We start from the raw sequence: 21,298 nt of genomic DNA on the forward strand, positions 1-21,298 counted from the left end.
CTTTCACAATAATATTTTTGTACATTTAAAGATTCCCCAAGTAGCAAACTGTAGTAAAAATGTGTTTTGTTGTTCTTTCATACAAAAAAATAACGTGTGTGTGAACACACATATATGTGTGTGGAGTAGCTTGGACAAAAGGAGCTGGAAAATGGACAAATTAAAGATAAGCAAAGGCTTACCCAGTACCTTAGAGAGGGATTACTGTCCACCTCCAGATTTGACTTATTTTTATTTATTCCTTGGCAGGTGAGATGAAATTATGATTGATAATAATGTCATCTATCTTATCATACTAGGAACGACCAACAAGGAATTCTTACAAACATCTCTGCTGCCAACACTTGCTTCATTAATCACGACAGTTAAAGGTGAAGGTGAGTAATAATATTTTGCCATGATTTTTCTTTTCTCCATATAATTTGCATACCATCATATCATAAACCATACTGAATACCCTTTTAAAGTACACAATTCAATGGTTTTCAGTATATTTATGAGATTGTGTTACCATCGCCACTATCTGATTATAGAATATTTTCATCCTCCCAAGAAAAAAATCCTGTAACTGTTACTAATCACTTTCTATTCCCACTTCCCCCCAGCCCTTGGCAACCACTAAACCACATTCTGTCTTTGGAGATTTGCTTATTCTAGAAATTCCATATAAATATAATCATATGACCTATGACCTTTTATGTCTGACTTCTTTCACTTGCCATAATGCTCCGAGGTTTATTTATTGTAGCATGTTTCTATAGCTTATTCTTTTCCATGCCTGAATAATATTTCATTAGATAGATCACTATATTTTGTTGACCTATTTATTAGTTGATGGACATTTGAGCTGTTTCTACATTTTGGCTAACTATATTATATAAGGCCAGTGGCTGTAACGCCGTAACGTCATAACGCCGTAACGACCAAATGACCGGTCACTAGGAGGTGCATGGAGCACCTCTTGGGCCCTCCCCTCACCGCCCCCCCCCCAGGGTGCTGGCAACATCCATGGAGTGTCACGGGGCAACAGCAGCGTCCGCGGAGCATGTGAGGTGTCACAGCGTGGTGGACATGGCCCTGATGGCAGGCTAGGCCTAGGGGACCCTACATGCACATGATTTAATCGTGTGCTGGGCCTCTAGTTATAAATAATGCTGCTAAAAACATGTGTGTACAAGTTTTTGTGTGAGCACGTTTTCATTTCTCTTGGGTATATACCTTGAAGGACTATGTCACATGGTAATTCTATGTTTAACTCTTTGAAGAACTGATTTCTAAAACACATGCACTGTATTACATTCCCACCAGAATTGTATGAGGATATGCATTTTCCATTTTCTAACCAATACTCTATATTTTTCATCATAGTCATTCCAGAGGGTGTTAAGTGATATCTCATTGTCGTTTTGATTTATGTTTTCCTAATGACTACTGAGATTGAGAATCTTTTCATGTACTTGTTGGCCATTGTGTATCTTCTTTGGAGAAATGTCTATTTAAGTCCTTGCCCATTTTTTAATTGAGCTATGTGACTTTTTATTGTTTAGTTATAAGAATGTCTTACATATTTTGAACTAGATCATTAGTGAATAGATAATTTACAAATACTTTCTCCCATTCTGCAGGTTGTCTTTGCATTCTCTTTAGCTGTCCTTTGAAGGACTAAAATCTCTAATTTTTATGAAGTTAAATGTAGCTATATTTTCTTTTGTCATGTAGAGGAAGTAAAACTTTACCCATCATAGGTTTTTAGCTGGGACCTTTAACAACAAGACATACAAACAAAAGAAAAGTAGTTTATTAACACATGCAGTGTACATCATGTGAGAAACCTAAAACAAAGAGTAACTCAAAGCAGTCGCTTAGAATTCAGTTTATATACCATCTTCAATAACAACAACAAAACAATGTACTTGTTTTTTAAAAAATGACAGGAGAGTGACAGGACAAAGGAAACTTAAACCTCCCTAGGGTAGCAAACTGAGGGAAGATAAATAGATAAATATATGAAAGGAAACTAATGGGCTAAGTTTTGTTTGCAAATTCCTCTGGCCTGATAAGAGTCTGTCTCTAGTAAAAAGGAATTTATATCCTGCCTTTAGGCAGAAAAGGGAAAACTTTTCCTGCATTTGTTGCTTCTTAATTGCCTTTAGCTTTAAATTTTTATGTCAAAGAGACATATTTTGGAGTGACATTCTAGTTTTTTTCGTCACTGTGCAGTAGGATCAAATCTAAGAAGCCATTGCTCAACTCAAGTCACAAGATTTATACCAATGTATCCTTCTAAGGCAGTGACAGCGAACCTATGACACGCGTGTCAGCACTGACACGCATAGCCATTTCTGATGACATGCGGCCACCGAGGATGAAACATTTGCTGCTCCTGAGGATGAAACATTTGCGAAATAATGTTTTTCCTCAAAGTGACACACTACCGAGTTATGCTCAGTTTTTTGGTGAAGTTTGACACACCAAGCTCAAAAGGTTGCCCATCACTGGTGTAAACACAGAGAAAAGACCTTGAATCTAACCATACCCTGAAAACCCTTTGCACTCGCTTGCTTTTTTCTCGATTCCTTTATTCTAATGCTAACCGTGGCGAGTCACACTCAACATCCGAGTGCAAAAGGTTAAGTGGCTAGACTGAGCAGATAAATAGAGGCTGTTTTATAATTGTCTTGAAAATATTAATATGAAATTCATCTTGCATATTTTGGGAGATTAAATTTTGGGGAGCAAGCAGTAAGTGTGAACATTAATTATATTAGAAATTTAAGGTGTGATAATACTAGTATGGTATGTTATTTGGTTATATGTTTTTTAAAAATATGTTTTTTAGCCCTGACGGGTTTGGCTTGGTGGGTAGAGTGTCAGCCCAAGGACTGAAGAATCTTGGGTTCGATTCTAGTCAAGGGCATATACCTGGGTTGCAGGCTCAATCCGGCCCTGGTTGGGCACATGCAGGAGGCAACCAATCGGTGTGTCTCTTCTCTCTCTCTCTCTCTCTCTCTCTCTCTCTCTCTCTCTCTCTCTCTCCCTCTCTCTCTTTCTCCTTCCACTCTCTCTAAAAATAAATGGAAAAATATCCTCAGGTGAGGATTAACAACAACAACAAAGATTTTTTTTAATCAAATTATTTGAAGCTGCATAGATTTTAAAATCAAGTGTATTTCTTTGTGTTAGTATTACTAAGATTTTTTTAAAAATGTTATTGTGTATTGTAAAACTCTAGGGCAGTGATGGGCAACCTTTTGAGCTTGGTGTGTCAAACTTCACCAAAAACTGAGCATAACTCGGGTAGTGTGTCACTTTGAGGAAAAAACATTATTTCGCAAATGTTTCATCCTCGGCATTCGGCCGCCTCAGTGGCCGCGTGTCATCAGAAATGGCTACGCGTGTCAGTGCTGACACGCGTGTCATAGGTTCGCCATCACTGGTTTACACGCTAGTATTGGTGTGTATCTCTCAAAGTATCTCTTGTGTTAAATTTTCCTTATTCCAATTCAAATATGGATTAAAAATCACATTTTGTCTTTTGTGCATTTCACCTAAAACAAAGTTCTAAGAATTAAAAAATCATGAATTTAAAAAACACAGACCTAAAATTAAGGCCAATATTATCTTGATATTGCAATATAAATTAATATTTCTCAACTAAAATAAGGTTCATCAAACCTAAAACATATATTACTACCTAGACTTATAATGCTATATGAACCTGTAGACCAAAGCAGATACACAGAGGTATTTGGGGGGGAAATGGCCAGACAGAAAACCTGAAAAAGAGCAAACCATATAAGTTTAGAGAACAGCTTTAAGATTGGTTTTCTTTTTAATCTGAGGAGGCAGTCATCTTTTGGCAGGCATCCAGAATCTACTATATGTGAACCCAAAATGCAATTAGGACAATTTTTTTCCAACAAGATAATAATATAAGACAATCATTCTCATATATTAATACATTTCAGTCATCCATTTTTTCTCTCTCTCCTGAGATTAGGATTTGAAACATTTCAGTATACTAGTAAAATTTGATAATTTACAACTCGGGCAGCATCAGTCATGCATCTTTTATTCTATTCATTTTAAGTTCACCATGGAGATTTAAAAATATTTTGATTGCCTTCAAATCATTCAAGATTCCTTCCATTGCTTAATTGGAGTAATTGACAACCCACACTGAATTGGATGTAAACTCTAGTTCTACTCTCATTTGTGAAATATATTCCACATTAATAATAGGCAGCTCTCTAAGCAAAATCGATGGTGTTGCATCCCAGTTATTCCATTATTCTACTCTTTTGTTTGTATTTTTCTAATCTGGCTGCTCCCCACATCTTTCATATCTATATATTCTCTTTCCATCACCAAGAGTCTGCTTTATACTATGAAATTCCTTAGACCCTCAGGATAGCTTTTCATGTTTTCTAATTTTAGCTCAACAGAAGAATTCTTCTCCAAAGATTACTGAAGAGAATCTCCTGTTCTGATATTTTGAAAGCATTTTGTTTTTTGGAATTGCAGTGAGAAGCAAATTTTTACCCCCACATGTACCTCCATCCTCAAGTATTGAGTTTCTGCACCTTGGGTAACCTTCCCGCTTCCATGCTATCACAAACATCAGTTTCTGCCTTCTTGCTACAGTAAGACCTTTCTTTAGTCCCTCACATATTTCAGATGCCTCTGAAGTTTATGTCCATTTCCACTTCTTCCTCACATACAGTGTGAATGCTGCAGCTTATGTTTGAATTTATTTCAATTTGTTTGCATGCCAATTCCTGAATGATTTTTGTCTGAAGACATATTTACCAACTGTCTATGAGATCATCAGGAAAACTATTAATTTCTCTAGCATAAATCTCTCAACTGCATTAAGAATTTGCATTATATGATAGACACCTCTTGCTTTAGAATGGAAACTGATTGACCCTTCTGGAAGGTACCAGCAATTCTTGATTTCAGCCCACTTTGTGATAGAAATCTATTAAATTGCTTTCTCCCCATCTCTAGCCAACATCCTATCTAGCTAACACTAAGCATGCACTAACCAGCATGCCAGCCTTTTCTTTACTAACCCAATGTTCCCATACTAGATTTTGAAAAGACTGAAGGGCATCAATCATTTTGTTTTTATAATATTTATGCAAATATAGGTTGTTTCAGGTAAGCTTATTTCAATGTCATTTTTGGAAACTCAGCTTATCTTTGCTGTTAATTTTCTTGATAAAAAAAAGTATAATTAAAAGTTATTCTATTTTATTTCCTGTTATCCCTCTCCTCCTGACTATTTCACCTCCATGAAAATTGTTTCCCAGGCAGCATGGGAACCATGGGAGCATCTTCAACTATTACCACTTTCTTACTGGAAGTGGGTAGCTCAGTGATTAACTTTGCATCAAGAAAACTTGGATTCAGATCTGGCTCTCTCCTGCTCTAACTTATGTGACCATGGAAAAAATATTTAACTTTTCTGAGTCTTATATATAAAATTGTTATCATAATTATTAATTCATAGGATTACTGTTATAATTAAACTAGTGGCCCGGTGCACAAAATTCATGTGGGGGCGTGGGGGGTTGTTCCTCAGCCTGGCCTGCACCCTCTCCAATCTGGAACCCCTTGAAGGATGTCCTACTGCCGGTTTACAGGGACCGGGCCTAAACTGGCAGTCAGACATCCCTCTCACAACCTGGAACTGCTGGCTCCAGCCACTCACCTGCCTGCCTGCCTGCCTGATTGCCCCTAATCACTCTGCCTGCCGGCCTGCTCACCCCCAAATGCGCCCCCCCCCCCCCCGCCAGCCTGATCACTCCCAATTGCCCCCTGTGCCAGCCTGCTCACCCACAACTGCCACCCCTGCTGGCCTGCTCACTCCAAACTGCGCCCCCACTGTCCTGATCACCTCCAACTGACCCCCACTGATGGCCTGCTCACCCCCAACTGGTCCCCCTGCTGGTCCGCTTACCCCCAATGGCCCAGCCCCCCCACCAGCCTGATCACCCACAACTGCTGTCCCATCCTGGCCTGATCACCCCCAACCCCCAACCCAAGCTCCCAGCCCCTCCTTTTTTTCTTTCTTTTTTTCTTTTTTTTTTCAGCGCCTCCTTGAATGGAGGACAGGGCCAGCTGGAAGCAAGTATCTGGGATTTATTTATCTTCTATAATTGAAATTTGGAGTCTTGAGCGGAGGCCAGGGCCAGCCAGAGTGGGCGGGAAGCTTGGCTTCCTCCATCGCCAGGGCAACCCAAGCCTCCTGCTCTCTCCAGCTCCATGGCCACCGCCAACTTTGTTGGGTTAATTTGCATACTCACTCCTGATTGGCTGGTGGCCATGGCTTGTGGGTGTAGCAGAGGTATGGTCAATTTGCATGTTTCTCTTTTATTAGTGTAGATGAGACAACCAATTGGAAACATATAGGAAAGTCTAAAGTGCCTCTTAGTTTCTTTAATGTAATGAACTAGATCACCAAAAGGTAGAAATCAAAATGCTGAATTTCTAAATCTTGATCACATTTAGTAACTAATCTTTAGGTTGTATGTAACTGGGTGTTAATATGAATATTAATGATACTATTTGATGATTGGTTATTCTTCTGATGGCTGTTTACATCCTTTTTACATGATTAGAAGCCACAACCAACGATGTGAAAAAGAAAGAGTTGACTACCAAAAGTGCAACAGTGACAGATCTTCCACTTCCAAATGATGTTTCAACATTACAAAGTTCCCAAAACAAGAGTAAGTATAAGAATGTGTGCTGAAATGTTAAACTAGTGTGTTAAATAGAATTAGATTTGGAATATTTTCTAGACCTCTGCTACCAAAGAAACATGCCCCACCTATATTTTCTCCTAGTCTCTACCAAATAAGAGAATCATTTGGCAACTTTGCTTTGTACAGGGATACTCTAGCTTCACATAGCCACAAATGGTCAGATACCAATAAGGATCAATTCAATGGTGGGCAGTCATCTGTGATATCATCTGGCACAAAAATGTGAGCCTCACCAACAAATTAGACAGTTTGATAAAATAGAAAAATTCTTAGAAAACAAATTTCTGAAACTGACTAAAGAAGTCAGTTTCAGAAATTTGTCTGAAACGACCTAAAACAATGATAAACATTGCATTAGAAATTTAAAATAGTTCCATGAAGAAAGCTCAATACAGGGTGGCTTCACTTGCTAATTCTGTAAAATATTTGCAAAGAAATGATAATTAGTTTCAAATTATTTCAAGAAGTAGAAGAGGGAACAGCACATAAGTAATTATCTGAGGCGAGTGTTATCCTAATACCAGAGCTAGAAAAGAATAAAAAGAAAAAGCAAGCCAAGTAAACTACAGACCAAATCCCTCATAAATACAGTACAAATATCCTACTAAAATATTAACAAACCAAATTTAATAACATAAAAAAAGATAAAAATATGAACAAGTAGGATTTATCTAGCAATGCAAGATTGGTTTAGCATATTAAAATCCAGTAATGTAATACACTATACTATTAGAATCAGTAGATACAGAAAAGTATTTGACAAAATTAAACACATACTAATAATTAAAACTCTGCATAAACTAGAAATAAAATGATACTTCCTCAAACTGATAAAGAACATAAGTGAAAAACATACAGCAAACAATATATGTAATAATGAAAAACAATGTCTTTCCCTTAAGATCTGGAACATAGCAAAGATGTCCATTCTCATCACTTCTGTTCAAAATTATAACCAAAGAGTCTAGATAGTACAATAAGGTAGTAGATAGATAGATACTAGTAGATCCATTCATCCAGATTGGAAAGAAGAAAACAAAACAGCTTTTCTTAGCAGACTACATCATTATCTGTGTAGAAAATCCATAGGATCCACAAAACCTATACAAATTAGTAAAAAACATTTTATGTCACAGGATATAAGATATATAAAAATAAATGACTATATATTAGCAATGATGATTCTAAAATAAAATTAAGGAAATAATGTCATTTACAATTGCATGAGAAACAATAAGATATATAGGAATAAATTTAACAATGTAAGTGAAAGATTTGTACACTGAGCTATAAAACATTTCTATGAGAAATTAAATATCTAATTAAATAGAGATGTTACATAATCACAGATTATAAGACTCAATATTTTAAGATAGCAGTTCTCCCAATTTTATAAATAATTAATTAACATATTCAATAAAATCCCTGTGAGAATCACTACAAATTTTGGGGCAGGGGTTTGTTTTTGTTTTGTTGTGTGCTTTTTTTGTAAATTGATGTGCTGATTCAAAAATATATATAGAAATGAAAAAGACCTAGAATAGACAAAATACTTTTCAAAAAAATAAAGTTGGAAGTCTTACACAAGCCAATTATAAAACTTACTCTAAAGCTATAGTAATCAAGATAGGATTTTATTGAGGTAATGAATATTAATAGTAGCATTATTCATAATAGTCACACTGGAAATCCAAATATCCATTGACTGGTTAAATGGACTATTCTATTGGATTTTTCATTTGGAATGGATTTGGAATATTCCAAAACATTGGATATCCATATAATGGAATATATTCAGAAATTTAGAAAAACAAAATACTAATACATGTTATAACACAATGAACCTCAAAAACATGCTCAGTGACAGAATCCTTTCCAAAAACATTACATATCGTGTAATTCCATTTATATAAAATATCCAGAATGAATGTTTTTATAGGTTAAAAGGGTAGACAAGTGGTTGCCTAAAGCTGAAGGTGGGACTGGGGATTGATTGCTAAAAAGTCTCAAGTGAGTTTCTTGTGTTAACGAAAATGTTCTAAAACTAGATTATAGTGATAGTTGCACAACTTTATAACTTTACTAAAAAGTATTGAGTTGTATACTTAAATTAGTTAATTTAGTTTTAAACTTCTTTATAAAGCTTTGTTTAAAAGCTAAAGAGAAGAAAATGTTGACTTAGGCCAATCAAATTTCCTTTCTGTGTCATGTGAACTAGAAAACCCAAAGAAACAAACAAACAAACAAAAAATGCAATTAGCTGTGGGAACTAAAGCAGCAAAGTTTTAGTAGAGTGAATGGAGACAGCCATGGTGATTTCTAGGCAACACTATGACATAATAAAAATATTATGAGTAAGTAGAGTTGATAGAGCAGAATGGAGATAGTATATGGGGAGATGGAGAAACTTCATGAGCAAGATTAAGTTGTTCATGAGAGACAGAGAGAGTAGCAGGACCTAGAACTCCCCTGATTTCTGACAGATTTCCAGTTCTAGTCTACAAATATCTTCATAACGAGCACCTCTCATACCCTGTCCTCTATGATATGAAGGAATCTGTACTTTTATTGAAAATATCCTGACTAGAAAAGCTAGTAATCTGCCATAACAGCATTCCAGATGCCATTCATTTTAAATAATGGATATATTTTTTACATATTCATAGTCTTTAATAAGAAGCAGTCTCTAAATCTTTTCTTGGGAGATATCTTAAGTGGAAGGAGATGGCAAGTGGGAACTGTGCATACCCAAGGCCCACTCTTGTCTTGAAACACATCAGGAACATCAGTTTTGTTTTGTTTTTCCTTTTTATTATAATCATCTTAAGCACAACAGAAAGAAGGTTATCTATTAAGACTCTAATTTCACACAATAATTGTGAACTAATAATTTTATTTCATGAGACAGTAACCACAAAAAAGGATTTGAAGAACAGGGTCATTCCTACTTCACATGAAAAACATTTCTTGGGTTAATATTTGGCTTCTTATATGTAGAACCTATCTTGTAGGCAATATATGTATGAAAGGTGCCTTTACCAAACCAAAACATCATAAACCTCACCTCATAATATGATTACCCTGAATACAAACAAAAATAATCGTGAATATGCAGCTGCTGTAAAATGTGTAACATTTGAGGATTACACTCAATTAATTAGCATGTTGCACTAATTCAATGACTGATGAGGACAATGTCATTCAGGTCCATAGTTTATTCAAATTAGCACTTATACAACAGTGAGTGGCCATCCCCATGAGTCACTTAAAACTGCTAAATTTACTTTGATTCATGCAGTATGACGCCCTCTGCATCTCAGTTCTAGGGACTACTGTATTCATTTGGCTTCTAAACACAGTTAGAAATGACTTTCTTCCAAGTAGTCTAAAAAAATACACCCACAAAGGTTTGTGTAAGCACTGCTGTTGCGTTTTTGTAAGAAAGAGCTGTGGGTGCCTTTGTGTAAGAGTTGCAGGTGTGTTTGTGTAAGAGCTGCGGGTACGTTTGGGTAAGAAAGAGCTTGTAAATGTGACCTTATTAGAAAAAAAGAGTCTTTGCAGTAGTGATCTTTCTAGATTAGCTTGGGCCCTAAATCCTATGACACATCCTATATAACACTTTGTGTAAAATAGCTGTAATGAAAAATGAAACAGCATGGAAACTTCTTGAAAAATGAAATAGCATGGAAATCAAGATAATGAAATAAGGGTATTTACTGCTGCCCTGTGCATTTGTCATTTGATTAACCCGTTCTGTACTAAGTCCTTTGGAAATTTTGTTATAAGAAATCCCAGATTGCTCACATTCCTAAAAGTGCTTCCTACTTAGCATGGATTCCACTGGGGGTAATAGTGAGTTTATTCACATTTCCATTTGTGCATTATGAAACCAGGAGCTTGCCCAAATTCCTAGTTAGCACCCTTTCCATTTCCACCCCTCACATACATAAACGTTCAGAAATAGTGGAGCCAACACAGAGAGGCAGAAAGAGAACAAAGCAATCTATTGGTGGGGAAGTTTGAACAGATGAAAAACAATTTTCCTCTTAAACATATGGGCAATGAGTCCTTGAATAGTGACTATCAAAGGCACTGTGGGTACCTTATCTCAAGTGCAGGTTTGATTTGGAGAAAAGAAGAGTTAGTGAGGTTTGCTGCTTTACTCCCCAGAAAGACAGAATGTAGGTCAAAATGAAGTTTGTCCTGAAAACAACTCTAATTTTTCTCATTCTTTTCAAGTTCTTTCTCTCTCTCTCTCTCTCTCTCTCTCTCTCTCCTTGCTTTTCATCACTTTGGATATTTCATGCCAATCCCTTTTTCACTGAAATGTTTCTGTTGAGAAACCCAGACAAGAAAAAGCTAAAGGAGTGAATTACCACCAAACCAGTATTACAAGAACTGTTAAAAGTCAGAGAAAGACAAATACGATACTATAGTATTTCACTTATATGTGGAATCTAATGAACAAAATAAACTAACAAAAAAGTTGTGTGTATTTCTCTTATTTTACTCTTTTATTCTGCCTATAGAATACACATTCCTAGAATCCTAGAATTTTTGAGATTTTAATCCTCATTAATTCAGTGCTCTGGCATTATAATGATATGGTGGCCCTTTGAATTAATTTATTTATTTATTCATTAAGATCCTTTGGAGGACATCTATGTGCCATGCCTTGTAGCTTCTGGGATGGCGAGCAATCCTCTGTGTTCCTTGGTTTGTAAATACATCACTTTAATCTCTGCCTCTGTCTTCACACGGACTTCTCCTCTGTCTTTGTCTTTTCTTATAAAGACACTGGTGGCCTGGTGCACAGATTCGTGCACCAGTGGGGTCCCTCGGCTTGGCATGTGGGGATAAGGCCAAAAACAGCTCGGAGCGCGGATTCATCCAGGGCGTGTCTGGTCCATCTCAAACAGTCCCAATCGGGCCGATCAGGACGATTTGGGCTGTTTCTCCCAGTCCTGATCAGGGCTGATCAGGGCCAGCAGGGGAGAGACCTTGGGAGGGCTCCAGGGCGTGTCCAGCCCATCTCACCCAGTCCCTATCAGCTGGACCACAGCAGCAAGCTAACCTACCGGTTGGAACATCTGACCCCTGGTGGTCAATATGCATCAAAACAAGTGGTTGAACAGTCGAAAGATTGGTCTGACACTTAGCATATCAGGCTTTTATTATATAGGACTAGAGGCCCGTTGCACAAAATTTGTGCATGGAGGGGGGGTGTCCCTCAGCCCAGCCTGTACCCTCTCCAATCTGGGACCCCTTGAGGGATGTCCAACTGCCCGTTTAAGCCCGATCCCAGTGGGATCGGGCTTAAACGGGCAGTAGGACATCCCTCTCACAATCCAGGACTGCTGCCTCCCAACTGCTCGCCTGCCTGCCTTCCTGATTGCCCCTAACCTCTTCTGCCTGCCAGCCTGATCACCCCCTAACTACTCCACTGCCAGCCTGATTGATGTCTAACTGCTCCCCTGCCAGCCTGTTTGCCCCAAACTTCCCTCCTCTGCTGGCCTGGTCACTCCTAACTGCCCTCCCCTGCAGGGTTGATCGCCTCCAACTTCCCTCCCTTGCAGGCCTGGTGCCTCCCAACTGCCCTCTCTTGCTGGCCATCTTGTGGTGGCCAACTTGTGTCCACATGGGGGCAGGATCTTTGACCACATGGGGGCAGCAATATTGTGTGTTGGAGTGATGGTCAATCTGCATATTACTCTTTTATTAGATAGGATAGAGGCCTGGTGCAGGGGTGGGGGCCAGCTGGTTTGCCCTGAAGGGTGTCCCAGATCAGGATGGGGGTTCCCTTGGGGTGTGGGGCGGCCTGAGCAAGGGGCCTGTGGTGGTTTGCAGGCCAGCCACGCCCCCTGGTGACCCAAGAGGAGGCCCTGATATCTGGAACTTATTTACTTTCTACAATTGAAACTTTGTAGCCTGGAGCAGAGCCAAGCCTCCCACTTGCTCCGTGGCTGGCAGCCATTTCTGTTGGGGTTAATTCACCTTCTATAATTAAAACTTTGTAGCCTTAAGCGGAGGCCTGGGCCTGGCCAGGGTGTGCGGAAAGCTTTGCTTTCTCCGTTGCTGGGGGCAACCCTGGCCTGCTCTCTCCAGCTCTGTGGCTGCCGCCATTTCTGTTAAGATTTGTTTACCTTCTATAATTGAAACTTTGTAGCTTGAGTGGAAGATTAGGCCTAGCAAGGGCAGGTGGAAAGCTTGGCTTCCTCTGTTGCCTGGGAAACCTTGCTCTCTGTGGCTGTAGCCATCTTGGTTGGGTTTATTTGCATACTCGCCCTGATTGGCTGGTGGGCGTGGCTGGTGGGGGTGGCTTAGGCATAGTGCAGGTGCAGTCAATTTGCTTATTACCCTTTTATTAGGTAGGATGTGTCATAGGATTTAGGGCCCAACCTAATTTAGAAAGATCACTACTGCAAAGACTCTTTTTTTCTAATAAGCTCACATTTACAAGTTTCAGATGCACATATCTTTCCAGGGAGGGAAGGGGTGTCACTATTTAACCCACTCCAGACCAGGTCCTGAATTTATCCTTACTACACCTAGATTTCAATACATTTGTCATTGTTATATACAGGGCTACTTTGCTGGGCTTTGAGGGGTAATTCAATGGAAATATCAGTCATAGGAGTCCCCACCTTCCAATATCTAAACTGTGGAAGGACTAGGTGTAAAACTCTGACATAAAACTACAAATCTTCTCTTCCTGAGTTCCTTATTTCTTCTAATGGCTTGAACATAAGGCATCTTCTCTGACTCTTCCTTTTTCATTTCTTGTGCACATACTGATGATTTCTGAGGAAAGAATAGAAAAGAGAAAGGAAGATGGAAGGAAGGAAGCAAAATAAATGCTTTACTTGCTGGAAAATGAGTCATTCAGGTTTCAATAATCAGATTTGAAAGCAGGCATGGTGCACACTGTAAGAGATTGATAGGGAAGAAGAGACTATTGCTATATCTTCCTTTGGTAAATTCAGACTTGGCCAACGAAAAAATATGGAATAAGATTTTAGATAGAAGGCAAATTGAGATAGACAAAATGCCAATACATGACTTTAAGGCAAGTGTTTAGAGAGAAATTCTTGTAAGGATTTTTCCAAGCCAAAGCTTCTGCTATCACAGTATATACAATATAAGAGACTTGAAATCTGAAGGGGGAAATCTGGCTGTTGTTAAATAGTAATGAATAACACTTAATAAGTAATCAGTAGGTTATTAAGTAGGAGTTGATTGCATTTGTATATAGTAAGTAGTTTATCATATGTTTCCTTTTGCATAATTCTTATTTGAATATGGAGTTGATTTCTATATAAAAAGCATAGATAATTGTAGACATTTTAGATATATTCCTGGATGAACATGAGAATAGCCTGCTGTCTGAAAAATTACACAATCCTATAATTTTTAAGACAACATACCCTTTTCAAAATAAAAATTGTACATTCTAATCATGTCAAGAGGAGCTTAGCTTATTGGTTATAAATAATGATTCTGAAGTAAGATTACTTAGAGTCAAATAATAGCACAACCATTTGTTTACTTAACTTCTCTGTGCCTCAGTTTTCTCATCTATAAAATATTTTATAATGATGTTATACCCATCTCAGATTCTTGTGAAGATTAAAAGAGATAAAAACAGTATCTGGCAAGTAAACACAATAAATTATAGCTACTATTAATAATAATCCTGCAAAAGCCAGGCATTGTTGGAATTGATGATACCAGTTTCACAAATAAAGAAGCAGATTCAGAAGATTAAATAACTTGGCCAAGTTTAAATTAAGAAGGTGAAATTCAAACCCTCTTTTTCTTGCCTCAAACCACATAAACTTTACTATGCTACACTTGTTCTCATTACAGCTATTTTACATAAAGTATCTAAAGGAAGTAAAAAACAAAGAGTTTTTAATTGGATGTATCATATGCTTGACAAGTAGGTGTTCAATAAATGTAACACAAGAGTTTGACTGAGTGACTGCTGGCTGGCAGACTATAAACCTATGATTCTAACAAGGTTACTGCTCTCCCTGTTGCCCACTATGCTAGATTTAGTCTTGACTTATTCTTGACTCTGTGTGTGTGTGTGTGTGTGTGTGTGTGTGTGTGTGTGTGTGTGTATGTGTGTGCGCGTGAGTGTATTTCCTTGTCCTCACATTTGTATGGTCCTTATTTGTTCTTCCCCTTGTCTTTCTTCCAACTTCTTATTCAAATTCTATACATTCATCAAGGGTCTCTACAAGATTTTACCTCAATATTTTCCACAGCTTAATGAGTGTTGCCAGATATGTGTACAATCTGCACTATTATTTATTTAGTACTTTCTTTAAATTGATGCAACTTTTATTCTTAAATTTGTTTCACTTGGCACAAGCAGGAGCTATCAAATCACTATCATGTAAGAAAAAAAAAATAAATTCTAGCTAGATTTTGTCACTTGCCAAAAGCTCTGAGTTTGATGCTTGCTTGTCCTTGGTTACAAAAAAAATAAATCAAATACTTACCTGGCAGGGGAGATACCATGATCATAAAGGTGGTTTTCCCAAGGCCAGGCTTATCCATTGAACTCCAGATATGCTGACCCCTATCATTTCCCCAAATGTGGGAAAATCAACTGTATCATTTGTGGTAGTGGGGGATCGTGCTCTCACTTGCTCCTGAAAACAAACAAAAAATCAAGGTAAGCCCATGATAGGTATTAATGACATATTTGCATGAAACAAATTTTAAAACTTCCTCATTGAAATAATCAAATAAACTGAAAGAAAGCAAAAACGAAATAACTTTATAATTGAGTGTTTCAATGTTATTTAATGCCACTTTCCAGTACCACCTTATAAAATCTCTCATACAGTGCTATGCATCTCATCCTTTGGAAAACACTAATTTATATGATTTCCCAGACCCATTATTTCTTTTGTGAACGGCACGATTTATTTATGCCACTTATTTGGGAATTGAATCATAATGTTTTTTATATGCTACTTAGTTTATATAATTTCTTGTAGACAGATGCAAAAGAAATCCTGAAGATAACAAAATCTTAGTCACAAGTCATGGTTCAGGCAAACGAGAAATAATCTCACATATAATGACTTGGTCAATGCCATGTATTGGAGAATGATAGAGAAAACTTGAATTGTTTACAGCAAATTATTTTAAATTCTTTATCAGTAAAGAATTATATTTGGGAATAACTATTTGTCTTTTTCTCCTGGCCCTGTTAATGATGTTCTGTGTATAACTATTAGTATATACAGCTCTGTACAGCTGGAAGCACAATATCCTTTGTAAGAGAAGACTACTCAGCAAAGCTATTTGTTGTATTGTTATTTAAGCTTTCTGTTATAAAAGCTAATTATTTGAGTTAAAGTTTAGCTTTGGATTAATGAAGATTAAAGTTTAGCAGTTTAGAAGTTCATTTGCATTTCTTAAGACTTCAGTTTCATATTAGAAAATCAAACTCAACAAACAGATTTAATTTGCCAACCATCCTAAGCTGTCGGTCTTTATTAAACACTTAAATTTGAGAATAGGTCAAAAGGGTGCCCTGCATTCATTCACTATTCAACTCGACTCACTTCCTCTGTTCTCAGATCTTGGCCCTTCCTCCACACATAGGTGCATTCTGAAAATTATAAATTAAAAACAGAGATAATTATAGTTATCTTCACTTTTGATTAATTCCCATCACTTTAGCCATATTCAAAGCATTTACCTCTATTATGCTTTTATTTATTTTATTGATTAAGGTATTACAAATGTGTCCTTATTCCTCCATTGTCCCCCACTGCCCCAGTCCTGCCCTCACCTTCACCCCCTGTTATCTGAATCCATCGGTTATGTTTATATGCATTCATACAAGTCCTTTGGTTGATCTCTCCCCCTTACTCCCACCATCCCCTACCTTCCCTCTGAGGTTTGAGCATCTGATCGATGCTTCTCTGTCTCTAAATCTGTTTTTGTTCACCAGTTTATGTTTCTCATTATAATCCACAAATGAGTGAGATCATGTGATATTTATCTTTCTCTGACTTATTTCACTTAGCATACAGCTCTCCAGCTCCATCCATGATGTTGCAAATGGTAGCAGTTCCTTCCTTTTTACAGCAGCATAGTACTCCATTGTGTAGATGTACCACAGCTTTTTAATCCACTCATCTGCTGATGGGCACTTAGGCTGATTCCAAATCTTAGCTATTGTAAATTGTGCTACTATGAACATAGTGGTGCACATATCCTTTCTGATTGGTGTTTCTAATTTCTTGGGATATATTCCTAGAAGTGGGATCACTGGGTCAAATGGGAGTTCCATTTTTAGTTTTTTGAGGAAACTCCATACTGTTCTCCACAGTGGCTGCACCAGTCTGCATTCCCACCAGCAGTGCAAAAGAGTTCCTTTTTCTCCGCATCCTCGCCAACACTTGTCGTTTGTTGATTTGTTGATGATAGCCATTCTCACAGGTGTGAAATGATACCACATTGTTGTTTTGATTTGCATCTCTCAGATGCTTAGTGACTTTGTACATGTTTTCATATGTCTATTGGCCTTCCTTATGTCCTCTTTGGAAAAGTATCTATTTAGGTCCGTTGCCCATTTTGTGAATGAGTTGTTTGTCTTCCTTTTGTTAAGTTGTATGAGTTCCCTGTAAATGTTGGAGATTAAAACCTTATCAGTGATAACATTGGCAAATATGTTCTCCCATGCAGTGGGCTTTCTTGTTGTTTAGTTGATGATTTCTTTTGCTGTGCAGAAGCTTTTTATTTTGATGTAGTCCCATTTGTTTATTTTCTCTTTAGTTTCCATTGCCCTAGGAGCTGTGTTGGTAAAGAAATTGCTTCAACATATAGCTGAGATTTTGCTGCCTGTGGATTGATTCCTCTAATATTTTTATGGTTTCCCGTCTTATGTTTAAGTCCTTTGTCCATTTTGATTTTATTTTTGTGTAATTTGGTGGTCTAGTTTCATTTTTTTGCATGTGTCTAACCAAATTTCCCAGCACCATTTATTGAAGAAACTGTCTTGACTCCATTGTATGTTCTTGTCTCCTTGTCAAATATTAATTGAGCATAGTGGTTTGGGTTGATTTCTGGGTTCTCTATTCTATTCCATTGGTCTATATGTCTGTTCTTGTGCCAGTATCAGGCTGTTTTGAGAACAGTGGCTTTGTAATACAGCTTGATATCTTGTATTGAGATCCCACCTAAATTGTCCTTCTTTCTCAGGATTGCTGCAGCTATAGGGTCTTTTTTTATTCCAGATGAATTTTTGAAAAGTTCGTTCTAGGTCTGCAAAATATGCTGTTGGCATTTTAATGGGGCGTGCATTGAATCTATAGATTGCTTTGGGTAGTATGGACATTTTAATGATGTTGATTCTACCAATCTATGAACACAGTATGTTCTTCCATCTGTTTATGTCTTCCTCTATCTCTTTTTACAAACTTCCTGTAGTTTTCTGAGTAAAGATCTTTTACCTCCTTAGGTAAGTTTATTGCTAGGTATCTTAATTTTTTGTGTGCAATGGTAAATGGGATTTTTTTAATCTCTCTTTCTGTAAGTTCACTATTGGTGTATAAAATGCCATAGATTTATTGGCATTAATTTTGTATCCTGCTACATTGCCGAATTTATTTATTAAGTCTAATACTTTTCTGATGGAATCTTTAGGGTTTTCTATGTACAGTATCATGTCATCTGCAAATAATGACAATTTTACTTCTTTTCCAATTTGGATGCCTTTTATTTCTTCTTCTTGTATGATTGCTTTGGCTAGTACTTCCAGTACTATGTCGAACAGGAGTGGTGAGAGTGGGCATCCCTGTCTTGTTCCTGTTCTTAAGGGAAATGGTTTTAGATTTTGCCCATTGAATATGATGTTGGCTGTAGGTTTATCATATAAGGTTTTTATTATGTTGAGGTATGCTCCTTCTATTCCCACTTTGCTGAGCATTTTTATCAGAAAGGGGTGTTGGACTTTGTCAAATGTCTTTTCTGCATCAATTGATATGATTATGTGATTTTTGTCTCTCAATTTGTTTATGTGATGCATCACATTTATTGATTTGCAGATATTGTACCAGCCTTGCATCCCTGGAATAAATCCCAGTTGGTCATGGTGTATGATCTTTCTAATGTAATGCTGGATGTGATTTGCTAGTATTTTGTTGAGGATTTTAGCATCTATGTTCATCAGGGATATTGGCCTGTAGTTCTCTTTCTTTGTGGTATCTTTATCTGGTTTTGGGATTAGGGTAATGCTGGCTTCATAGAAAGAGCTTGGAAGTGTGCCTTCCTCTTGAAATTTTTTTAATGGTCTGAGAAGGATTGGTTTTAGTTCTTCTTTGAATGTTTGGTAAAATTTCCCTGTGAAGCCATCTGGTCCAGGGCTTTTGTTTGTTGGAAGATTTTTGATTACTATTTCAATTTCATCAGTGGTTATCAGCCTATTCAGGTTTTTTTATTCTTCCTGATTGAGTTTTGGAAGCTAGTATTTTTCTAGAAATATGTCCATTTCATCAAGGTTGTCCAGTTTGTTGGAGTAGAGTTGTTCGTAGCATTTTCTACAAGCCTTTGTATATCAGTGGGGTCAGTTGTTACTTCACCTCTTTCATTTCTGATTTTGTTTATTTGGGTCCTCTCTCTTTGTTTCTTGGTGAGCCTGGCTAAAGGTTCATTAATTTTGTTTATCCTTTCAAAGAACTAGCTCTTGGTTTCATTGATCTTTTGTATTTTTTTTTTTTTTTTTTGGTCTCTATGTCATTTATTTCTGCTCTGATCTTTATTATTTCCTTCCTTCTGGATACTGTGGGCTTTTCTTGTTGCTCTCTTTCTAATTCTTTAAGTTGCAAGGTTAGATAATTTATTACCAGGGTGTTTTTTTGGTTTTTTTTTTTTTTTTTTGAGGTAGGCCTATAGAGCTATGAACTTCCCTCTCAGGACTGCTTTCATTGTGTCCCATAGATTTTGGATTGTTGTGTTTTCATTGTCATTTGTTTCCAGGATACTTTTTATTTCTTCGTGATCTCTTTGGTAACCCGATAATTGTTTAATAACATGCTGTTTAGCCTCCAAGTGTTTGATTTTTTTTCATTGCTTTTATTGTAGTTGCTTTTTAGTTTTATGCCATTGTGATCTGAGAAGATGCTTTTTATGATTTCAATCCTCTTGAATTTTAAGAGACTTTGCCTGTGTCCTAATATGTGGTCTATCTTTTAAAATGCCCCATGTGCACTGGAGAAGAATGTATATTCTGTAGCTTTGGGGTAAAATGTTCTGAAGATGTCAATTAAGTCCATCTGATCTAGTGAGTCATTTAGGATTGCTATTTCTTTGCTGATTTTTTGTTTAGAAGATGTATCCAGTGGTGTCAGTGGGGTATTTAAGTACTCTACTATGACTGTATTGCTATCAATCTCTCCCTTGACATCTTCCAGAAGTTGTTTTATGTATTTGGGTGCTCCTGTATTGGGTGCATATATGTTTAGCAGAGTTATATCTTCTTGTTGAATTGCTCCCTTTAGTATTATGTAGTGGCCTTCCTTATCTCTTGTTATGGCCTTTACTTTGAGGTCTGTTTTGTCATATATGAGTATCACAACCCCAGCTTTTTTCTCATTCCATTTGCCTGAAAAATGTTTTTCCATCCCTTCACTCTCAGTCTGTGTGAATCCTTTGTTCTGAGGTGGGTCTCTTGCAGACAGCAAATATATGGGTCATGTTTTCTTATCCATTCAGCTACCCTATGTCTTTTTATTGGAGCATTTAATCCATTTACATTTAATGTTATTATTGATAAGTACTTGTTTGTCATCATTTTTATTCTTAATGTTTGTGTTTCTTCTTGCCTTTCTGTTTCTTCTTTATACAGCAGTCCCTTTAGCATTTCTTGCATTGCTGTCTTGGTGGTAATAAACTCTCTTAGCCCTTTTTTTTAATCTGTGAAGCTCCTTATTCCACCTTCAATTTTGAATGATAGCCTTGCTGGGTATAGTATTCTTGGATTCAGTCCCTTGCTTTGCATTGCTGAGTACATTTCATTCCATTCCCTTCTGGCCTGGTGTGTTTCTGTTGAGAAATCAGTTGATATTCTAATAGGAGATCCCTTGTAGGTAACTTTCTGTCTCTCTCTGGCAGCCTTTAAAATTCTTACTTTGTCGTTGGTGTTTGCCAATTTAATTATGATGTGTCTTGGTGTCAGTCTTTTGGGGTTCTTCTTGTTTGGGACTCTATGTGCTTCTTGTAATTGTGTAGTTTTTTTCTTTCCAATATCAGGGAAGTTTTCTGTCATTTCTTCAAACAGGTTTTCTATTCCTTGCTTCTCTTCCTCTCCTTCTGGTACCCCTATTATGTGAATGTTGTTTCATTTTGTGTTTTCCCAATGCTCCCTTAGGCTCTCCTCTTGCTTTTTAAATTTTCTTTCCAATTGCTGCTGTGTTTGTGTGTTTTTTCCTACCTTGTTTTTTAATTTGCTGATGCGGTCCTCAGCCTCTTCTAGTCTACTGTTTAAGCCTTCCATTTTT

General features: G+C 37.2%; 1 protein-coding gene across 1 annotated transcript in view; it reads left to right on the forward strand.

Annotated features, from left to right (window-relative positions):
- The window catches only part of EMCN (endomucin), a 101,232-nt gene that overhangs the window by 44,569 nt on the left and 35,365 nt on the right, over positions 1-21,298 (forward strand). Inside the window, exons 3-4 of the mRNA XM_079772435.1 lie at positions 300-377; positions 6,627-6,737. Coding sequence (XP_079628561.1) covers positions 300-377; positions 6,627-6,737 — 189 coding nt within the window. The remainder of the gene's footprint in view (positions 1-299; positions 378-6,626; positions 6,738-21,298) is intronic.

This window comes from Cnephaeus nilssonii (genome assembly GCF_951640355.1).
Source record: "Cnephaeus nilssonii genome assembly, chromosome: 1".
Classification (NCBI taxonomy): Eukaryota; Metazoa; Chordata; class Mammalia; order Chiroptera; family Vespertilionidae; genus Cnephaeus; species Cnephaeus nilssonii.